A 22,424-nucleotide genomic window follows, 5' to 3' on the forward strand; every position below is an offset into this window, starting at 1 on the left:
GCTCGCAAACCGTGGGGTTTACGTTTAAAAAAAAAAAGTAGCCGGGTACCACGCCTTAAGCCCCGTGGTGAGCCAGCACTCTTCCATTTTCCCATCCGTCAACTTTAAAGTAGTTAAATGAACAATATAGCGCTATTATTTATTTATTTCATTACGCCGCTCAGCGCGCGCCAAAGCACGCATTTGCGCATGCGCGACAAAGTTGACCGTTCGTTGGGAGGGGAGGGAAAAACATTTTTTGCGTTAAAAATGCAAAAAAATAAACAGAATGCTGAGGTAAATTCTTCAAAGTGTCATGTCCTCTTCTCCCCCCCCCCCCACCCTAATGTGTGCACTTACTACTATAGGGTCGGTAGATACTAATATTATAGCTCTTAGATACGATTATTGTAGAGCGGGCGTGGGGATGGCGTGGGGGGCGGGGGTAGCGGCCCAGCCTGCCAAGGTGCCACCTCGGCCGGCTGGGCAATCTAGGCGAGGCTGGGAGCTCTGCACGGGACTAGGCCTCACGACAGACCTCTGTCAAGTTAGTAGTTTGTGCTATAGAGTCGATATATACTGCTATAGAGTCAGCATGTACTACTGCAGTGATAGCAGGTTCCACCACAATCAGTATGCACTGCTGTAATCATAGCATGTACCACCACAGTCGGTATGCACTGCTGTAGTGAAAGCAGGTACCACCACAGTCGGTATGCACTGCTGTAGTGATAGCAGGTTCCACCACAGTCGGTATGCGCTGCTGTAGTGAAAGCAGGTACCACCACAGTCGGTATGCACTGCTGTAGTGATAGCAGGTTCCACCACAGTCGGTATGCACTGCTGTGGTGATGGCAGGTACCACCACAGTCGGTATGCACTGCTGTGGTGATGGCAGGTACCACCACAGTCGGTATGCACTGCTGTGGTGATGGCAGGTACCACCACAGTCGGTATGCACTGCTTTAGTCATAGCAGGTACCACCGCAGTCAGTATGCACTGCTGTAGTGATAGTAGATACTACCGCAGTCAGTATGCACTGCTGTAGTGATAGTAGATACCATCACAGTCAGCATGCACTGCTGTAGTGAATGCAGGTACCACCGCAGTCAGTATGCACTGCTGTAGTGATAGTAGATACTGATTTCGAGTTGATAGATACTATTATAGAGTTAGTAGATACTAAAACAGTCAATATATACTACTGCTACAGTCAGTAGATACTACTATACAGTCAGTAGATACTACTATAGAGTCATATACTGCTATAGAGTTGGTAGTTACGACGATAGTCAGTGGATACTACTATAGAGTCAGCAGATACTACTATAGAGTTAGTAGTTACTACTATAGAGTCGGTAGATACGACTGTAGGGACAGTAGATACTAATGAGGTCAGTAGTTACTACAGTCAGTAAATACTACTATACAATCAGTAGCTACTACTGGCTCAGTCGATACTACTGTACAGTCAGTAGATACAACTACAGAGTCAATAGATGTTACTTAATTTGTTGTATGTAGGGTGTGTAGGTATATATACCTACGCGGGGGTAAAAATATGTTTTGAGTGGGGGGGGTCGACATTTTTCAGAAACCTTTCATATCAACTATTTACCCCCCACTTTCTATAACTTTTTGGACTTCTGCAAGCCTCTTATAATTGTGTTAGTGGAGAAATGGACAAACGGCCCACCAGGCTTTCACAATAGCTTAGTATCTGTGTATGTATATGTAATGTTTTTAAAATAAGTTTTGAAATGTATTTTTCGCCCGGGCAACGCTGGGTACTTCCCGCTAAATATATCTGTGTGAAGGTACACACATTTGTCATTTTAACTATTGCAAATAGACATAGTATTCAGTGCAAACACTACAGTAAATAAAGGATGCTAATACGGTAAGAATGACAATCCATTAAACGTACACACTTACATAAAATGGTTCATTGACTATGGGTGTTGAGTAAATTTGTTTCATGGAATATCACTTAGCGTGGGCTGTTTGCTGAGTAATTGTTGGAATGACTCACTGTATAGGATTGTTTTGTTTGTTTTTTCCAAATTATTTTATAATTACGTAGCGTCACACATCGAGAGATGAAGGATTCCGCCGGAAACTCGAAACAGATTTTTTCCACAAAGTGGAAAATCCTTCACTTCGGCTTTTTGTTAACCCAGTACTTGCAATGTTAACATGCGCACGCGAGCAATGGTGGGAAAGCGATGAGGGCTCACTGCGTAAGGATGGCAAAGGCGCTGGCGCAGATGGGCGGACACGGCACTGCCCTCACGCTCACGCGCCCCACGGCAGCCGGGAAGTGTGCCCTGCTCACGGCGTCGATGGCCGAGTGCAGGCTGAGGGCGTCCTTGTGCGCGCACCGCGCCTCCGCACCGCCCGCCTGCGCTGCAGCTCCACTGCCGGAACGGCCGAACCTGGCCTCCGTCACAAACGGCGCCCTGTCCCTGGACGACGACCGCGCTCCGAGGGCGCCCGTGAATTTTGGCTCCTGGCCGTTGCCGTGCAGCACCAGCAGCAGCACGCGAGGCTCCGTGGCCCACGCTTCCCCTCTCCTGGACATGCCTTCCTGCGACAGAAAATGGGTACTGTCCCATAGGTCACTTGTAACACCGTGCATACAAATGTAAATGTTTGTGTGCAGCACAGCCATCGTCTGACTTGCAATGGTACGCTAGTACAGCAAGCGGATTAATTTCAATCTCTACGGCGATTGAGCGTTACCCACCTCGCGCACGTCGGTTTTCTCCTGGTACTCCAGTTTCCTCCCACAAGTATAAAAAACGTATTCATGGAGTGGGCCAAACATCCCAATATAGAACCACAGAACCTGGTAATTGTTGGTTGCGCAGGATGTGGCTACCTCGCTGCGTGTGTCCATGGTTTTCCCATGCCTCCAAGCGACAATTGTGCAGATTACAAATTCTAAAGAGTTTTCAAGATGCGGTTTGCATGAATGGTGCTATGTGCGATACATTATTATTCTTGTATGTGAGGTTGTTAAAGGGTCGTTGAAGTCTGATTCGTGTCGCTGGGTCCCTGTTTTATTCCTGTTTCCAGTAGAGTCAGTCTCGTGCTGCCAAAAGGGCTATGGCTGAATGGAGACGTGCCGCATTTTTTTCAAGCAGACATCTTTCATTAAAAGTACAATCATTGTAATCTTAGAAATGAGCAGTAAGATGGCTTTTGGGTCGACTGGGGAGTGCGGAAAATAAAAAAAAGTGAAAGTACAGGGCCAGACAAGCATCATTACCTCTTCATCTTGGCTCTCCACACTTATCTGCTCGGGAAATGTGGACGTTTCCAAAGAGATCGTGGACATATCACCTGCAACGTCAAAAGCAAGCACTGCTGCAATGAACAGGACCATCGCCGACGCGTTTATTAATTATTGGCGCAATAAAATGGACAGCTTGTTTTCACTGCACTGCGATTTATAAATCCTCAAAATTAGATGACATAATTAGGGAATGAGCTTTTCAGAATTACATAAGAGTATAGCTCCATTTATTATAATAGTCTAGTATTGGAATGCTAAACAGTAAATTACATGTTTAATTAGGATTTTAAAAAGGATTAATTAAGTATCTGAAGAATTATATTTTGTAAGTGTGTCTATAGGCATTGCTGCAATTATTGAATCGAAGCTACACTTTTTAAAAGTAATAAACATATTAAAGCCTCATAAATTTTGCCAGTCATTGCTATGTTTAATACCGTAAAAAATAATTCATATTGTATAAGTTTCTTGCTACTGAATAGGCCAACGTGAATTTCCGTGTCAAGTTATCATCTGTTGTAACACATGGATTGGAAACACTGACACTGAGAAATAGAAGATAAGAGATGTTGCATACTAGGAATTACACTGCAAAACAGAGAGATGAATACATGGATCAGAGGACAGATGCAAGGATGTCTGGGTTTTGGCAGGATGCATCACTTTGGAAGGGGTGATGGCTGATGAAAGAGTCTGGTGATGGATGACAGCCAAAGGAGATAACGCGCTTGAGAGAACGGGAACCTTGGAGATGGAGTAACGCTCTTCCTGCCCAAGATGGCAAAGAAGTTCGGGAGCTAAATCTCAATGTCGAGGTCTGCCAGCCACGAGAGGGCTTCAGGAGAGAGTGTAGTTGTTGCTGTTCCTCCGCTGAAGGAGCCACAGACTGCAGTGGTTTACTATATGGTGCATAGTTCGGATTGCATAGCCACAATCGCACTTCTGTGGCTTGTCTTTCATATTCCATTCATGAAGGAGATGTGCACATAAGCCTGTTGATGTTCTGATGCGGTTAATGTACACCAGTGTCTTTGATAGAGGAATGTCAAAGCCAGGAGGGTTGCGATGTTTGGATCTCGAATGAGGTGTTTATTCTGGACGTCCGCATTGTACCACTCTGTTCGCTAGAGCGTTTATTCCAGATTTCGGGGGATCGGGACTTGAGTCTGTGGTGAGGAACAGTGTTGAGGTCTTAGTTGATGGTTGCCGTTGGCAAGAAGACGTGTCAACTACCTTTGTGGATATTTGGTGGTAGAATTGTTCGCCAGAACAAGGGAGCCCAGTAATTTGTGTTGGTTTATCATTGTTACGGTTATGATATACGCATTGCATTATTGAATTGTGCGTGCAGAAGTTTTGTATGCGATGTTTCGGACCAGGCTGGAGCGCAGTGACTCTACCACTGAGTAGATCAGTGATTGGGTGGCAGTTCACACCACATCAGCTGAGGTGCCCCAAATAATTCCTGCAAAGTTTCCGAGGCAGGGTGATTCTTGATTCGGTGATGGAGCAAAAAGATCCTCTCATGTGCAGAAGCGAGATAGATTGTGGCATCGTGGAACCTTGAATCATAATAACAACATGTACAGCGTTTCATCCAGCAGTGGATAAATCATGAATGATGATAATAATACATCTAATCTCAATACTTTGTGGACATTACTCCTGAGCTCACTCTATCAACGTGAATGTACACTTCACATGACGCCCTCATTTATTTTGGAATCTTAGCGTCTGCATTTTCTTCATGTAAATGCAAATCTGCACTCGTGTAATTGTTCATCCCATTATCCAACTCAATATAATGCAATGTTGCATGTTTTTGACGATCTTGTGAAGGGGATGCTGACTCGATGGTAAAATCCAGAGGCACACGTTGGTTTAACGCTTTCCCATTGGGTTTTTGTGAGCAGCAATGCATTCATTCATTCTGCTTGCTATTTAGTATTCATTGTAACTCAGTGGCAATGCATAACTAATGTGGTGACCATAAGAGCTATTTAATGCATTTGCAAGATAATAAAAACCTGTCCTAACTCTCGTTGTAACTGCTGTGACTAATGACACTCATGTGTACTGTGCTGTATTGTATTGCCAACGAACTGTGTTCCTGCATGTTTATGGAATTGCATTTCGTTTTGTTTTACAAAGTTGCTGAGCATAGGCCCAAGTGCTCAAAATGCAAATTTGCCCGCAATAAACAGCCACCGTGAAAGTTCTACACAATCGCTAAGGGTGCAACGCGTTTCCTGAATTGAGCGGAGGTTATTCTAAGAGCCTGGGAAAAGGAGACGATGGATGGGACGGGATTCCAGTGTGGAGCCGTGCAAGGAAAACATTAGAAAGATAATTATTGACGTGACTTGCAGTGTGGTGGTTCAACACAGTGTCGACGAACCAACCAGTCTGATAAATCGAATCCTCACCATGGGGTGGAGAAATAAATAAGTGAAATTCACGGGCACAATAACCGTGGTAGTATTGAGGTGACTGATCACAGCTGAGCGAGTGACTTGAGGGCATTTATGAGACCTGGATTCTGGCATTCGGAGAAGGAAGTTCTTGTGTCTATAACCATAGACATGGTTTGCATTGCCAAGCCCAGCACTGGGTCATGCCAGCGGAATAACAATGAGAGAAGTTTGCAGCATCTGCTTCAAATGAGCACTAAGGCGGTGCTCATCTCCCGTTTACAGCCCTGTACCAGCGGTGGAAATTCCTTTGGTGAGAATTTCACAGTTCCCATGGTGGAGGCGAGTCTCAGCATGGGTTACATCTTTGAACGTAATAATTAATGCAGAAAATGCAACAATGCTTTATCATCCTACCATTGAAACAAAACAATCTGCATATTATATATATTTTTTATAATCTCAGTTAACCACAATCCATTTTATAATCAAGGTAGTATTGCAGTGTACTCGAGCAACAGCTGGGAATAAGATTAGGAAATGCAAAGGCGACAGTTTTTTTGTGTCGTGTACAATTTTAACTAAGCACTGTACGTGTCTGTAATGGTTATGTTTCGTGTCTTCAGTGACCGGTAAAGGTGGCGGCTTGCAGGGAGGAAGGAGGATGCGGCATGCGCTGTCATCCCAGCAACAAAAGTACCGTGCACCCACTCCGTGGTACACCTACCCGGAGCGTCCAGAAACTCCTCATCCGAGCTTGCGTCGGCTTCCTCACGGAGTCTCTGCATCTGTAGCTCTGGAACGGCAAAGACGGCGGACATCACTGAGTAACGTGACAGAGGAGAAGCCGCTCCTCCGCGTGATGTCAAAACCCACACGGGCCGCTTTATCGCCGCGCAAAAGCAGAGAATGCTGCAGCCTCTACCGTGCCCGCACGCCAAGTGCAGTTTCCATCACGAGGAGCATCATGCATGATGCATGAACATGGTTATTTTTATCTGAGCCCTCTTCCCATACGTAATGTGTTTTAAATCTAACGCTGCCCACAATGCTGCGTGTGGGTGTGTGCACTATCTGCACCGGTTGTGTTTTTTGTTGTCAATATATCCTCACAGCAACATCATTGTAAGCTATCATAAAATATTGTGTAAGGAATATACAAATGAGTCGAGATCGGGATATTAACTTTCATAATTACGTGGGTGAATACCAAAACCACGAATGTAAAAAGAATTACAAGATTCCAGGATTTTACGACAGAAACAGTTTTTTTTTCATGAAATTCGGATTAGTTAAATTCATCACCCAATGTCTGTGCACACGAATGTATTAACACAATTATATATATTTCAAAAATCGTTATCATGTTGTTGACATTTGTATGTTGTTTTGATAACGCATATGTAATGACTGAGGATTATGAATCCAGTGCACTGTGCGTTTGCCGCAGTGCGGAGCAGTATTTCTACACTTGTTACTGATTTCTACTTTCACTGACACAATCCTTTAAGTAACCAATGGAATCTTAACTTTGCAATGCACCAAAGAAGTCCCAGTCACAGGTTTACATCTGTAGGGACAGTGCGGAAAGAGAGAGACGGTGCGTGGGTGTATAGGGGATAGGGACAGTGCGTGGCCAGGTGGTCACGAGAGATAATTACAGGAGGGGACCATGGGAGGATGTTCGGGATTGGCTGAGACAGTTCGGGAAAGAAGGCGTGGCCGGGGCAGGGCGAGGCCACGCCGGGGGGAATATAAGGCGGAGGCTGAGAGAGCTCGAGGCTGCCCTGGGATCGGAATGGACCGTCTCCACGCCACCGTTGCCTTCGGGCCGTCGCTGTCTCTGTGTCGTCGCTGTCTCCATCCGGTTGTTGCTTGGGTGCTATCCTAGCCTAAGTATCTGTTGTTATCCTAGCCCAAGCATCTGGTGTTATTCTAGCCCAAGTGCTGTATGCTAGTCATAGCAAAGTGCTGTAGGATATGAGAGTACGTTATCTGCGCGAGGCGCACTCATAAATAAAGAAGACAGAAGTTGTCCGAGAGTCATTACAACTGGTGTCAGGAGATGTCGAGATACTCAAGAAAGAAGAACCCACCTACTGCGACCTCGGACGAGGATGAAGATTAGGAGGAAACCCTTCCCAGGCAGCCCCGGGAACAGGGGCCTCGGTGTACGAGCCCCTGGGCGCGGCGGGAGCGACCGTGGGGACGGAGGAGGGAGAAACGGGCAAGCAGCCTCGGGCCATGGAGGGGTGGCGAGAGGTGGCGGGGAGACTGGATCTGCTCCTCATGGCCGTCACGCGACTCTCCCTGCTGCTGGGCGCGATGGCGGCGCCAGCGGGAGCCACGGATGCTACGCGACGGGGACCCGTCGAGGAGACGGGGCGGATGACGGCCACCGGTGCTGCCGCAGCAGAGCCCGTGCGGTGGTCGGCCGCCATTGGACACATGGCGGGGCCCGCGTGGAGGGTGGCCGCCATCAGCCACGTGGCCGAGGCCAGATCAGTGCCGACCGCCACCTCCCACGCGGCAGAGCCCGCGCAGTCGCCAGCTATTATTCCCCATGCAGTGGAGCCCGTGCAGTCGCCATCTGCCATCTTCCACGTGTCAGATTCCGATGGCCTTGTGGGTGGCCATCGCCCACACCGCAGCGACTGCGTGGTCAACGGCCGCCATTTTCCCGGTGGGGCGACCAACTGCGGCTCCGGATCCATCCCCGATGGGGCAGCAATGGGCCAATTAAGGAGGCTGCCTCCTGTCAGAGAGTTAGTGGCAGCAAGGGGCAATTGGGCCACCTTCATACGGCGGTTCGAAGCAGCGTTCTCCTCGGTCGAGTGGACGGAGGATGAGGCCTTGAGGGCCTTACCCACGGCCTTCGATGACGCTCTTGCAGCATTCTGAGCCATTCTTCCGGAGAAGCGAGCAACTCTTCGTCAGGCATACGGGGAGATGGCAGCGGTTTTCGACCCTCCTTTCAACGCACGGAGGAAATTTTTGCAACGGAGGCGAAGGGAGGCCGAGACGCCCCTCGCTTACCGCAGTGCACTGATGGCGCTGAGGCAGGTGGCATACCCGCGTATGGATCCGGTGGCGATTGACTCTTTAACGATGGAGAAGCTGCTGGGGTTGGCCCAAGAGAAGGGGGCTGTACTGCCCATTCTCGAAGAGGAGACACAGACGTCCCTGTGGATGACCAGATGCCTGCAGGCCCATGAAAATGTAACCCGATGAACCCCGGTGGCAGCGTGGTGGTAGGAGCCTTGGTCAGAGGCCATGCCAACCCGCCGACCTGCCGGGCAGCCAAGAGTAATCCAAGGCTGGTTGAGGAGGAACCGGAGCTGCAGAGGGAGATGGCAGTGGCGATGCAGTGATGACTTCGGTGGTGAGGGGACACCCCGCGACGACCTCGGGGTTGGGTCCCCAGGGGAGACGCGACCCTTCCGCCACGAGTTTGGGTTCCTAGGGGAGAGGTGACCCCTCCACCACAAGGTTAGGTCCCCGGAAGAAGGACGATCTCTCCGCCTCAGGGACCCTCCATCTCCTGCTTCCGGTGTGGATGACCGGGACATATCACGCGGGGATGCCGGAGTGATGTTTAGCCCTCGACGTCCTTCTCGACATCTACTGGCCCATCGACGATCCCTTCCCAGCTCCAACAGGCAAGTCGCAGCACACCGGACACTTGGCCCATACCACCACCACCTCACATCCTGATTGTCATGTAATTCATCGGTGAATCTTGCCTCCCCTTCACCCGTTGGGGTACGCGAACAAGGGGATCAGAATATGGATGGGTGACCAAATTCCTTTACTCAGAGGAGGAAATTGGCACGTCGAGTGGTAGCAGCCGGGGCAGGGTCATCGGCAATAGTTGGTTCCATTCAGGGGGTAGAAGTGCGGGTCTTGGTTGATACAGGGGCCTCGGCTACCATAATTTCAGACGTTATTTATCATTTGTTTCCCCTAAGAGATCGTCGCATTTTTGCCAGTGGAAAACGCGTGTGTTGCGGCTAATGGGGGGAGTATGGGCATTTTGGGAAGGATAGAGGCATGTGTGAGAATAGGGGAATTAGAAGTGTCATGGCCCATGTTGGTTTAGAAGACGTTGGTGGTACCTTGCCTTTTAGGAACAGATTTTTTGGGAAGGATGCCCTTGAAAATTTTTACAGATTAACGCTGTATTGAAACGCCGTCGGGACAGCGTTTGTTATTTTTGAATGCCCCACATGGGAAACCAGTTGCGAATGCCCTGGTTCAGGCCTTGGCAAATGAATCTATACAGATTCTGCCAGGTATGCAAATGTTGATTCCCCTGCGCTACCGAAAATGCCTCCAGTTGGCTGACCCCGAGGGGGGGTCCTTTTGACTCCATCAAACACAGCAACCTGAGGACTCGCATTAGTGGGGGCTGAGACAATCGCTCGGGGAAACCAGCAACCCTTCCTACAGGTCCTGAATGTGGGCCTGGGAGCGGCTGTGGTTCAGGCAGGGGCAGTTTTGGCTCACGCAACGGCAGCATGCTGCGGGGTTGTTGACTCGGGGGCAGCTGAGGTCGTGGCCACGATGCAACAGCGAGCGGATCCAGAGGGGACATGGATGGAGGAATTATGTAAGGAGAACCCTGATTTGTCCCATGCACAGCGGACCAAACTTTGGTCGTTGTTATGGGAGTCCTCCGACGTTTTCAGTGAAGGGAAATTTTATATCGGGCGTACTCATTTGTTGCAACACCACATCGATGCAGGTGATGCAGCTCCTATTTGGCAGAATTCATATCGAATGAGTTCTGTTGAAAAGGAACATGTACACCAGGCAGTAAGGGAAATGTTGGCCGCGGACATAATTTCATCTTCAATCAACCCCTGGGCAGAACCCCATGTTGTTCGTTAAACAATATGGCAGCCTGCACTTTTGTGTTAACTTCAGTAGATTGAATAAGGTTTCGGTGGCAGGTGCTTACTCGCTGCCACGTATGGACGATTCCCTGGACGCGTTGGCGGGCGCTAGTTTTTTTTCCACTCTGAACCTACTGTTGGGATTTTGGCAACTCCCCTTAGACAAATCGTCCAAGCCTAAAACGGCATTCCGCACACTCCAGGGACTGTTCCAGTTTAATTGCCTCCCTATGGGATTACATTCAGCCCCGGCCTTATGGAATTGGTGTTGGCAGGATTACAATGGGACTCTTGTCTTATTTATTTGGATGACATCATCTTTGGTCGAACATTCGATGAGCATTTGAAGCGGTTGCAGACGGTGCTCTCTCGGGTACGGGCGGCGAACCTTAAGTTAGAATCTGCTAAGTGCCATTTGTTGCAGACTTCCGTGCGGTATATGGGCCATGTTGTCAGTTCGCAGGGTATCGCGGCGGATCCGGATAAGACTGCGTGTGTGCGTGAATGACGAACCCCGAAATCGATAGGCGAGGTGCGCAGTTTTGTAGGCTTTGCATCGTACTACCGGAGGTTTGTTCCGCAGTTTGCGATGATTGCTAAACCCTTGCATGCCTTGACGGGTAAGAATCAAAAATTGAAATGGGGCCAAGAGGAAGAGGCCGCGTTTGCTGCATTGCGCGATTGCCTTTCCAACGTGCCTCCTCTTGACTATCCGGACTTTTCCCTGCCGTTCATACTGGATACGGACGCTAGTGACATGGGTATAGGAGCTGTCCTGTCCCAGGTTAAAAACGGGGTGGAAAGGGTAATTGCATATGGAAGCCGCATCCTATCACCCGCGGAACAGCGGTATTGTGTCACCCGTAGAGAATTGTTGGCTATGGTGTACTTTGTCCAACAGTACAGGCCATACCTTTATGGCAGATAATTTGTGGTCCGTACGGATTACGCAGCCCTCCAGTTCTCCTCTGGCCAGCTCTCTCAGTGCTTAGAAATACTCCAAGAGTATTCCTTCCGCGTGGTTTACCGCCGGGGTGTGAGGCACTGTAATGCCGATGTGTTGTCGCGCTTGCCATTAAATGACATTTGTGCATGCTCGTCGGGTGCGGGCTGGTGCAGATTGCTTGGGGGAGGGTCAACTGGGGTCGTAGTGGCCTCAGGTGACCCACCACTCGCCGTAGTGGACGCACATAAGGACGACGTGCTGGGCCTCAGGCGGGCAAAATGGGGCAAGTTGCAGATGGAGGATGTCTCCCTCTTGAACTTATGACGCCGCGTGGACCTTGATCAGAAGAAACCCTGCCGTAAGGGGATCTCGCGGTTTGTCCTCCGGGAAGGGTTGCTTATGCGGTGGCATGGGGTTTCGGGCAGATTATGTATCGTAGTCCCCACAGGCCTGCGAGGCAGGTTGACGCGGGCAGTGCACTCCGACAAGCTGATGCAACTTGGGCACTGGAAAATCTTGCTCACGGTGCAAAGAGATTTTTATTGACCGGGGATGTCTAATGATGTCTTCCATTTCATTAAAGGTTGCACTGATTGTGTGCGTTGCAAGCCACCGGCGAAAAAAATTTCAACCCCTTTTACAATCTATCACGGTGTCCTGCATTAACGAATTGGTCGCGCTCGATATCCTAGGGCCCTTTCCGACTACGCAAAAGGGAAATAAATTTATCCTTGTTGGGGTTGAGTATTTTTCTCGGTGGCCAATGGCCTGGCCATTGCCCGACCAAACAGCTGTATCCATAGCCGATGCACGGCTATGTGATGCATAAGGGGGCTCACGAGCAGCTCCTCACAGACCAAGGGCGAAATTTCTTCTCAAAGCTGCTTCAGGAAGTGTGCAATGTATTGGGCACAAAGAAGATCAGAACATCAACCATATACAATCCCCAAATGGATGATATGCTGGAACGTCTGCACCGGACCCTAACATCTATGCTGTATCAGGTCGTTAACGAGGCACAAACGGACTGGGATTTCCATGTCCCGGGTATTTTGAAAGCGTACAGGGTGGCCCTACACACCTCTACAGGATTTCCCCCTTTTTTTCTCATGTATGGCCGGGAGAACGAAGCCCCTATTGAGGTGCAATTAGGGTTGGCCTTCGGGAAGAAGGGAGCGGCCATGCCCACCTCCTTGAAGATCACGCTACGTCGTGTCTCGGAAGCTCGTGAAGCGGCCAGAGAAAACACAGTAAAGATGCAAGCTGTTAACGAGAAGAACACGGGACGGCACGAGCATGTGCTTAAATGGGCAGTGGGGGACAGGGCTTGGTTATACTGCTGCCTCTGTGCCGTCGCTGTCTCCATGCGGTCGTTGCTTGGGTGCTGTCCTAGCCCAAATATCTGTTGTTATTCCAGCCCACGTACTGTATGCTAGTCATAGCTAAGTACTGTAGAATATGAGAGTACATTATACTGGTAGGAACCACCTGGTTCCACCAGCCCACAGGGGATTATTGTGTCCGTCTGTCTGTCGTGCAGGGAGGGGCTGGGTGGGGAGGGGAGGGGCTGGGTGGGGAGGGTGGGGTTGGGTTGGGAGGGGCTGGTCACCCCGTGGTGCCCTTATAAAACTCAACGTTTAACCTACTCACGCCGGCTTGTGCCCGCCCTCACATTCGGGCATATTTGCGGAATACACCACGCCGCCGTTGACTCTGGCCATTGACCGAGCAACCCAACGTTCCTACCAGCTCCCTCCGCAGGAATGTGTTCTGCGCGACGCGCCCTAATAAATAAATAAATAAGACAGAAGTTGTCCGAGAGTCATTACACATGCATTGTACAGACTAAATCAGCTCATGCGCAGGTACCGGATGGATGTTGCATCGCAAGATCGTGAGAGGCTGTAACGACTTGGGGAGGCCTTCGTTCAACAGTGGATTGAGCACAGCTGATAATGATGGTTAATCCATTCTCACATTATAATTGACAGCCCTACTTTACCAAGCTGGTCAGGACAGGTTGGCGAAGGGGGTGCCCATGTCCGGTTCAAATTTCACTCAACACTGATGTTAGCCGAACCTTGGTTGCTGGGATTATAACATGGTGCGCTAACCACTGCACCACCACTCCACCCCACATATTAGATTTAGTATTATTTATAATTCAAAATTATAATACTTTCAAACGAACGAAGCAATTGAAATAATACAGGAATGGGGCTCTCTTTCCCATGAATATCCAGGGTTAGTAAAACGGGAATAGAATAAACTCGCTCCAAAGCACATGTCATTACAACTGGCAATAATTAGGACACTTACACTCTTACACTGTAAACATGGACTGCAAGGTAGTCATCGCCACATGTGGATGTCACTAAACATAGTTGTGATGCGTACACATTATCCGTGCTGGTCATGCTCCTGGAGGGTTAATTATTTTGAGGTTTTCCATGCAGATATGATAAGATCAGCAACACAACGCCATCATTCCCTACTTGTAGTGTGTGCGTGTAGCCTTCGTGTACAAACATGCTTAATTGTGGACGTTTTTTTATGATGCGAATACTTTGTTCAATTGACGTTCTCTCTTTGTTTCCCACAAGGACAAACTGTGCACCAGCCATGCTCTCCACCAACACACGACGTCCATCTGTATTCCACCGCAATACGGAGACTTTCATTCTAGCTACAATTCACGGAAAGGAAACGCAACGCCCTATGAGAATGCACAGGTTACATCATTGACTCATTTCTACCGCAGCCGACTGTGAAACCTTACGTTGAACCCATCCTCATCGATGACCATCGCTGCTCGTAACGTTTGTGGCGTCGTCGCTTCGTCGATGCAGAATTTCGCTGCACCCCGTCCGCGATTTTTTTGTGTGCGTCCCTGTGCGTTGTGGTGCAGCCATGTGCGGCACGCCGAGTGTGCTTTGCTTGAGGGTTTCCTTGTGATATAGATCTTCATATTCATTGCAATATGTGAGTTTCCAACACAATGTGTCGTGCTGTAACGCCTCGTTATACAAGCTGACACGGATTCAACACGTTAGCCATTGAGCAGCTAAAGTCGCCGATTTGAAAAAAAAAAGTCACGTGTGTAACTTAAAGGTACAAATCGGAGAAAATGTCAAATTTGGCGACGGCGCTGGACGATGACATTCGAGGGATGAGCGATGCAAAATTGCTCCGCAGAAAACCTCGGCGCCCTTCAGCCGCACTCCCCCTGCCCCCGTGGACAGATTGACCGGTCTCACGGAGGGCCATTGACGGCAACATTCTCACAGCGTGACAACTCATTCAAAGATCGTGCCTCGCATAATGTACGCGTGGGTTTATACCAAATTCACAGCAGTTCCCTGTCGCACGGAATTTACAACAAGAAATCCACAACGCATCGATCGATATGCCTTATGTTATACCAACAAAAAATCCAGCGCTTACCTTGCCATAAAATATCGTGTGCGACGAATTACATCCAGCGTCTTTGTTTCCAAGAACAAGCCGAACGAAGAGCTGGGACGGAAATAGGCAGACTTGAGACGCTTGCGACGCCAGAGGACGAGAGAGAGAGAGAGGGACAGGGACAATCGCTGCTCAGACTGTCGGGAAATGCGACAGGCGATCCCAACTTGTCAGCAGCGCAGGCTCACCCAGGGAGGCTGCACTTTCTGCTCGGAGCCACTCTCCCACTGGATTCTGGCACATCCCGAACGCATCGCCAAGGACTGAAGGCTCACGTTTTGTCCGCGAGCTGCTGCTGCGGCGGCTGCTGCTGCTGCTATATTTAACCACTTGTGTTTACCAATGCTGTGTGCATGGCCACGCCACGATTCAGTACCTCCCCCACCACCACCCGTGCTATAGCATCACGTCCCCTCGGGTGATGCCTGTGGGAATGCCACAGGTTTAACTCCTCATCTGATAATGTCACTCACACTGCTCGCATCGCCTCGTGTCACCTGCGTCGTATTTAGAAGAAGTAAAAAAAATGCTACAAAGTAATGGAGAGCGACTCTCTGTCATGGGCATGTGACCATCAATTGCATGGCTGGGTGCTAATGAAGTTCGCACCGCAGTAAAACATCGTGAACAACATAAACACGTTCTTTATGTCAGTATTCTATAGATCATGTGCGATATACTTGCAGCGTTGTGTTTTCCTGAAGAGGCCAGGCCAGCTGCAATTGTCTTAATTAGAGCAGAATAGACATGATTATGTACGAACATCGTTTAAAATGCGAATGTTTTACTATCACGTACAGTTGAAGGTATTTGAATTGTTTAAAACTAAACAAAGTATACAAAGAGAGAGAGAGAGGAAAACAACAGCGACGACACGTACTGTCATGCCAACATCGTTGTGGCCATTTTGTTCGCTTGATCAATTTTTCGGAGCTGTCGCAGCTCGTGGATGGCGCTCGTGCACATCTTTCACGTTTGTAAGAAGAAGAAGGGGAGCGACTCGTGCAAGGAGCAGAGGGCAAGCAAGGAGAGGCCCTTTGCCACGAGCGGTGGCGACAACAGCGAATGGTTCATTAATCATTGAACTGCATTAACCTGTTGTTGTTTTTTTTCTATTGGATTGTTATTTTCTCCACCCCCCACCCCCCACGTTTCCGCAAATACCGCACTCAATCACCTTCAATGTTTTGAGTTTTCTTGCCGTGGACCGACCACCCGTGTTTGGCATGTGACCTGTAGGCATAGGTTGAAATGGAAATAAAAATTGCAAACCAGTCTTAGTCCCTCGTTCCAAAGTTTAACATTTAAAATGTGTCCAAATGTGCTATGCGCACTGGCATGAGGTCATAGCTGTATGCGCCTTTCCCTTTCCTGTAGTCTGCAATTTCATAGCAGAGTTATCAGCTAAGAATCCAACAATTTGAAGATCAGAGCAGGGAATACTGATACATGTGACAATATTTTTTTTTGCTTTTGGGTTGCACATTATTATAATTTTATAGTAATTATTCTTAAGTTGGGTAATTAGGAAATGTACAGGTTCCAGGTCAAAGTTATAGTTTAAATAACAATACAATCATAATCTTTATCTAGTTGAGCCTCAATTGGGTTTGTAATTTTAAAATCGTGTCTTTTTAAATGCCCAGGTTGCTGATCGTATTACAGCAGGTAATAAGCACTAATCTAAAACGCTCTTTCCTGTACACATCGGTATGTTGCTTTTCATTATCAAATTATATTCACTTCAACAAACGCACTCCAAATCGCTCTCGTTCTCCACTTTTGATCCAACTGAAATTGAAAATGAAACAAAAGCTGCTTACTATGCAAAGCAGCGTGCAGAGATGCATGCTGGGAATTGCACGAAGAGACAGGAAAACGATCACATGGTTCAAAGCACAAAGGGAAATTCGAGAAATATTTTTTTTGTCCACACACATACTGGGTTTTTTTTTTTAAAGGAATGTGAACGAGGCTGGGGATGGAATGTCAGCCGGAGGAGTGACGGCGTGACTGGCAGGATTATTCCCGCGGAGTTAAAGCCATACAATTAGCTCCTAAGCAGGTTCAAGACGGATTGTGACATCGTAAGGCATAACGACAACGCGGGGAGCCTTCATCCAGCAGTGGCTAGATCATGGCTGAGGAAGATCACGATCATTCATCAAGCAATTTACATCTTAACGGATATTTTATTTTTAACAAGCCAATGTGTGCTGTAAATGTCCATATGATAAGCCACTTTGCTGAGCTATCATTATTTATGGCCAGGTCGCTTCTGAAAAACGAGTTAATACCTCAGTGGGCTTCGTATGGGGATGGTTTAGTTTAATTTGCATATGTTTGGGTGGTTTGTTTACCTTTCTACGACTTTGCACTACTATCTTGTTTTTGTAACATTCTTACCCCGTGCCCCGACTGGACATCTGTGAAAAAGAGCTTTAGAGCTCATCGTATTAATCCAGTAAAGATACAGATTGTATGATTCTGATGGTCTGTATTAGGTTTTATATTCAGTATATTTAAAGTAAACGTGCGAATCATATTTAGTTTGTGCCGCTTTATTGATATAAGACGATAGATTTATAGAATAAAACCAATCTTCATATATTTGGGGTATCGCATTTAACTAACATGAGATCATTATAATGGTGAAGTCTCCCATGATTGCTAAATTGCAAGGTGAGTCTGTACCAGACTATTTCTAGATTTGAAGCTTTCGTGACTGCAAGGAATCATCTTCTTAGGTTTTTTCGGTAAAGTCACGTAGAAAGTAAAATAAAATAAAAACAAAAATAAAAAACAAATTTTTGTTTTTATTTTATTTTACTTTCTACGTGTCTGTACCAGACTTCAATAAATCAAATACATTACCGAGGCGTATTTTTCAAATTTCAGTTGCAATGATGATTTCATGAAAATTATAAGTGGTACAATCATCATGACTTCTGCCGATGATTTATACTGGGATGAAAGCAGCTCCACATTTGAAAATGTGAGGTATTCCAATTGTGCTCACATACTGTTAAGGTCAAGTGAAAATGCGTAAAAGAAACCATTGCAAAAGGTCAGTGACTATCATTCCTCATGCAAGCTGGGGAAATTGTTCGTAACACATGCTGTTATGGTTTACATTCGACTGGCATCGGGGTCGCCAGCATTCTTTCCAGCCGTTATATTACTGCTACATGCATGCCGGCGTTTTCTGTAGTGCTTAGCTGCAGAAACCCCCTTATTTTCAATGAACGCGACAAATCACAAAAACACCATAAACGCCCACTCCAGTTGCCCTTCCATCCGCCGCGATGGGTTAACCAGCTCAAGAATGTAAGTGCTGCTGCTGATGGATCTCAGGCCGAAATAGGAATCGTGCCGGACGAGGCCTATAGTTGTTGTCATGTTGGGCATGATGTGTGTACGTCTGCTCACCAAGCCATTCGTAACCACCACCGTTAGGCGGAGGTGAGATTTTAACGGGTGCGATTTGTCTTAATTGACACTTGTGTAGCCGGGATGGCCGAGCTCAGTCTCTGAAGGTTTGTTTCCAGGAGGGTCCTATTGAGTGTTGCTGCGTGTAATTCCCATTTAGTGATTTGCAGTTGATATTTCAGCACTGGGATGTTTGACCAATACCAGTTATAGTCTTTGGGGGGGGGGGGGGGGTTAAGAAGTAAACCGGAGAACAGGGGAATGACATCCAAACTCCGCACAGAAAGGCGCCAAAATTTGGCATTTAAATCCAGGATCTTCTTCCTGTGGTGCGGATGTCACTATTGCGCAGTCATTTTTAGTCTGTTGATGGTCGGCGATGTGGCAATCGACTCATCTCGACGAGCTGTACACGATGCACCACCACGGTGCGTACGAGCGTTCAGGGCTTCCGCGAAATCGTCCTCGCTGCGTTTCGACATCGCGGAGTAGCACTGATTTCGGATTGATTGGTACCCCAGTCGCGGAGTTAAGGACACCCCTGGGAAAAAATAGTGTCCCAGAAATAAAACATTTAATTGCCTCGGCCATTTAGTATTATTTGGTTCCCTGGGGTACCGCCGTAAGGATAATATGAAGTATAAAGTGAACCATGCGATCCGTTGCACTGCACAGCACGATGCCGGCTAACTGGAAGGATGCCAATTCATTTGGAGACACTGTGGATTTCCATCCTGTCATCCTCAACATTTCCCCAATTACAATGCCGTCATCTTTCAGATATTGTCATTCACGTCGCACGACAATGCCGTCGTGGCATATAGGATCTGACAACGGGGACAACTAGAACAGTGGGATACTCTGGGAAGCCAAACCAGGTTGGAGACGATGGTGGCATATTGACTCAAAGACACAACACGGATGACACTGTTTGAAACAACATAAATCACGCGCATTGCCGGGGGCCCGTGTATTGCTATGGAAACGCACTGCACTTACTGTAATAAGGACATTGGTATTCAAGGCACACGCCACGCGAGGAATAAAAAGCTCCCTTGGACTTGGCGGCAATGCAATTAAGGCAGCTTTCGACGTAGTGCCATTGCCGTCCGTACTCCACACACCGCCGATGCCGAGGGGTTTCAGATATTTTTAGGTGTACCGTTTATTGGGTCTAATCCCCTTCAGAGGCAACATGTACTCCGCTTTCAAAGATTGCATGGTTAGGAGTCAGATTTACAATCAATCGTTAGTACTGCGTGACACAACAATGAACAACGAAATGTTTGCCAGTTACAACTACAGGTACAATACTGTTGTTAACAAGATGAGTTTTAATATATCTGTAAGTACAGCATATACCAATAAATATCATGAATGGGTCCAAATCTGTAGTTTTAATAGTTGGCTCAGAATGATGGCACATTTTCGTAAGAATGTAATTTCCTGAAGACGACATGAAAATGATTGAAGACGTCATGGCTTGCGACTGAAGTATAACGGCAGAAAAGTAGGTTGATTGAAATTGCATAATTAATAGAAACTTTGGGAGATAGATGGAACCATGACACGATCGAGATGGCATCTTAAAAATAGCGGAGGAATGTTATACGCATATCCATAGCAAAAGAAAAGTATCTCAAAAATCAAACCGTTTCTCTAATAAAAAAAGAGGAAGCTCAACATGCCACAATGGAAGGAATCAACGCTGCCCTTTATAGTACACCACAAATATAGGTGTCCTGGACTAGTTAGTGGAACTGGACATCATCAATGAAGTGGGACCAATTGTTGGCACAATTAAAGACTCAATAAATGCTTACACAGAAATGAAACACATCAATCGTTAAACATAATATTTCAAATAATACACGGTTAATACTTTAACAATGTTACTGGGCATGTATTTTCTTTTTTAAACAGGCATTGGTAGTTTTTTTCTGAATTACTGTATTTTACAAATATTTTATAGTTCGAACTAAATGTTTTAAATCGTAATACTTTATAGGCCAGGCAGTAGACACATTCTCAAACAGCCAAGTGTTAATAATCCAAACTATGTTAGCTGCAAAATTCATGTTAGACTAATAACCGCAAATGCCAATATTGTCGAGTGTATAAAAAACTAATTGTCATACAGCTCTTTCCTTTACATAATACTTAAAAAGGCACAGGCACATAAATACATTCAGGTGAAAATAACCACAGGTTTTGTGCCACAGACTTTTATCTCAAAACGCAACATTAAAATGGTGGGAACAACATCGCATGATAAGAAATCTAAATTTCACATGCATATACTTTAGAAATCAGTGAGAAAATCACACGATGTTCAGAAAAATTAGAAGGCGATTATGCATCTTATGAAATCCATTGCGCCCTTTTCGCTTCTAAGACACTTCATATCACATAATTTTCGGCCTATAAGAGCAAGCTATTTTTGGAACCTGCGTCCAGCACATCAAACATATTGGCCTCACGGACGTGCGATGGACTGTAAAACATCAATGGAACAACTCCATAGCAACACTGTCAAAATACTGTATTTGTTTTAACAGAAATGGAGCGTGCCAAAAACAACAGCATCTCGGTAGCATACTTACACAGATGTTTCCTGTATCTAGGGTGTAGTTTTTGGAGGAAAGTCATCTAATAACATGCACTTTTTGGATTTATCACCAAATACATGTTATTTGTGCTATTGGGAGTCGTGTCATGAGATATCATGCCATATCATGACACCACATAACTACTTCTGCAGTTGCTTCAAATTGGCCTCATACCCAACAATTGAATTATAAGAATTGGTAAAAGGTTCACTCTCAGTAGCACATTCCTGCGGAGGGAGCTGGTAGGAACGTTGGGTTGCTCGGTCAATGGCCAGGGTCAACGGCGGCGTGGTGTATTCCGCAAATATGCCCGACTGTGAGGGCGGGCACAAGCCGGCGTGAGTAGGTTAAACGTTGAGTTTTATAAGGGAACCACGGGGTGACCAGCCCCTCCCCACCCAGCCCCACCCTCCACCTCCCAGCCCCACCCTCCCCACCCAGCCCCTCCCCACCCAGAACCTCCCTCCCCTCTCCACCCAGCCCCACCCCTCCCATTTTTGGATGCACGACGGACGGACACAATAATCCCCTGTGGGCTGCTGTAATCAGGAGGTTCCTACCAGTAATAATCCAATATCAGTGGAAGTGTATCAGTAACCATCCTCCATATCAACTAAAATGCCACTGCCAGGCTTCGCAGTTTCACCCATAAACAAAAAATACAACACACCAGTATTCCAATCCCTTCCCGACCAAATCAGTTTCAAGATAGCACTCACCATTTTCAAGATCCTCCATGGACTCACCCCTGCCTACGATTTAACTCTACCTTGCTCAGTCAGGTAGAGAATTCTTCCGTGCTGCCAGAACTGTTAACTCCACGCTCCTGTTCAAATACCAAGGTCAATACATTTTTCCTCTGAATCTTGAGATGAAGTCCAATTTAAAGGTTGTATGAAATCCACATTGTAATGCATAGTATAAACAGGATTGTATCCGCAGTATTGTACAAATAAAAACTGATTTTTTTTTAAAGCAGAATCAAATCTGGCGATTTAGGTGGTGAATGTTCTATTTGTGCTTGTTGGCTGCATATTACACTAGTGCGTAAGTGTTTACATTTTTCCAATTAATAATGTACATTTAATGTTAAAACCGTGGGATAAGGTCGCCACCTACTGGACGGACTGGAATACGGCTTCGTTAAACATAACATCGTGATTTGAAGCTTTCGTGACTGCAGGAATACATACCCTCTGGTTCTTTCGGTAAAGTCACGTAGATAGAAAAAATAATAAAAGAGCACGACGTTTCGGTGGCAACACAAGCGTCCGTCATCAGGTGAGAAATAATGATCTGCTGTTGTGGCTTTATATAGGCACGGGAGGAAAGGGGTTTTTTGCAGAGTCGTGGCTGCAGGAGTTCACGACTCATGGACATGCTGATTTCTC

The 22,424-nt window shown here is 46.9% G+C and overlaps 1 protein-coding gene across 1 annotated transcript in view; it reads right to left on the minus strand.

Annotated features, from left to right (window-relative positions):
• LOC144730889 (membrane-associated phosphatidylinositol transfer protein 2-like) overlaps positions 1-15,340 on the minus strand; it is a 31,990-nt gene extending 16,650 nt beyond the window's left edge. The window contains exons 1-4 of the mRNA XM_078611694.1: positions 14,975-15,340; positions 6,417-6,485; positions 3,252-3,325; positions 2,218-2,567 (exon numbers count right to left, since the gene is read on the minus strand). Of these exons, the coding sequence (XP_078467820.1) occupies positions 2,218-2,567; positions 3,252-3,325; positions 6,417-6,477 (485 nt within the window). The 5' untranslated portion in view covers positions 6,478-6,485; positions 14,975-15,340. The remainder of the gene's footprint in view (positions 1-2,217; positions 2,568-3,251; positions 3,326-6,416; positions 6,486-14,974) is intronic.
• Between the last annotated feature and the right edge of the window lie 7,084 nt (positions 15,341-22,424).

This window comes from Lampetra planeri, chromosome 37 (assembly GCF_965212315.1).
Source record: "Lampetra planeri chromosome 37, kcLamPlan1.2.h2, whole genome shotgun sequence".
NCBI lineage: Eukaryota > Metazoa > Chordata > Hyperoartia > Petromyzontiformes > Petromyzontidae > Lampetra > Lampetra planeri.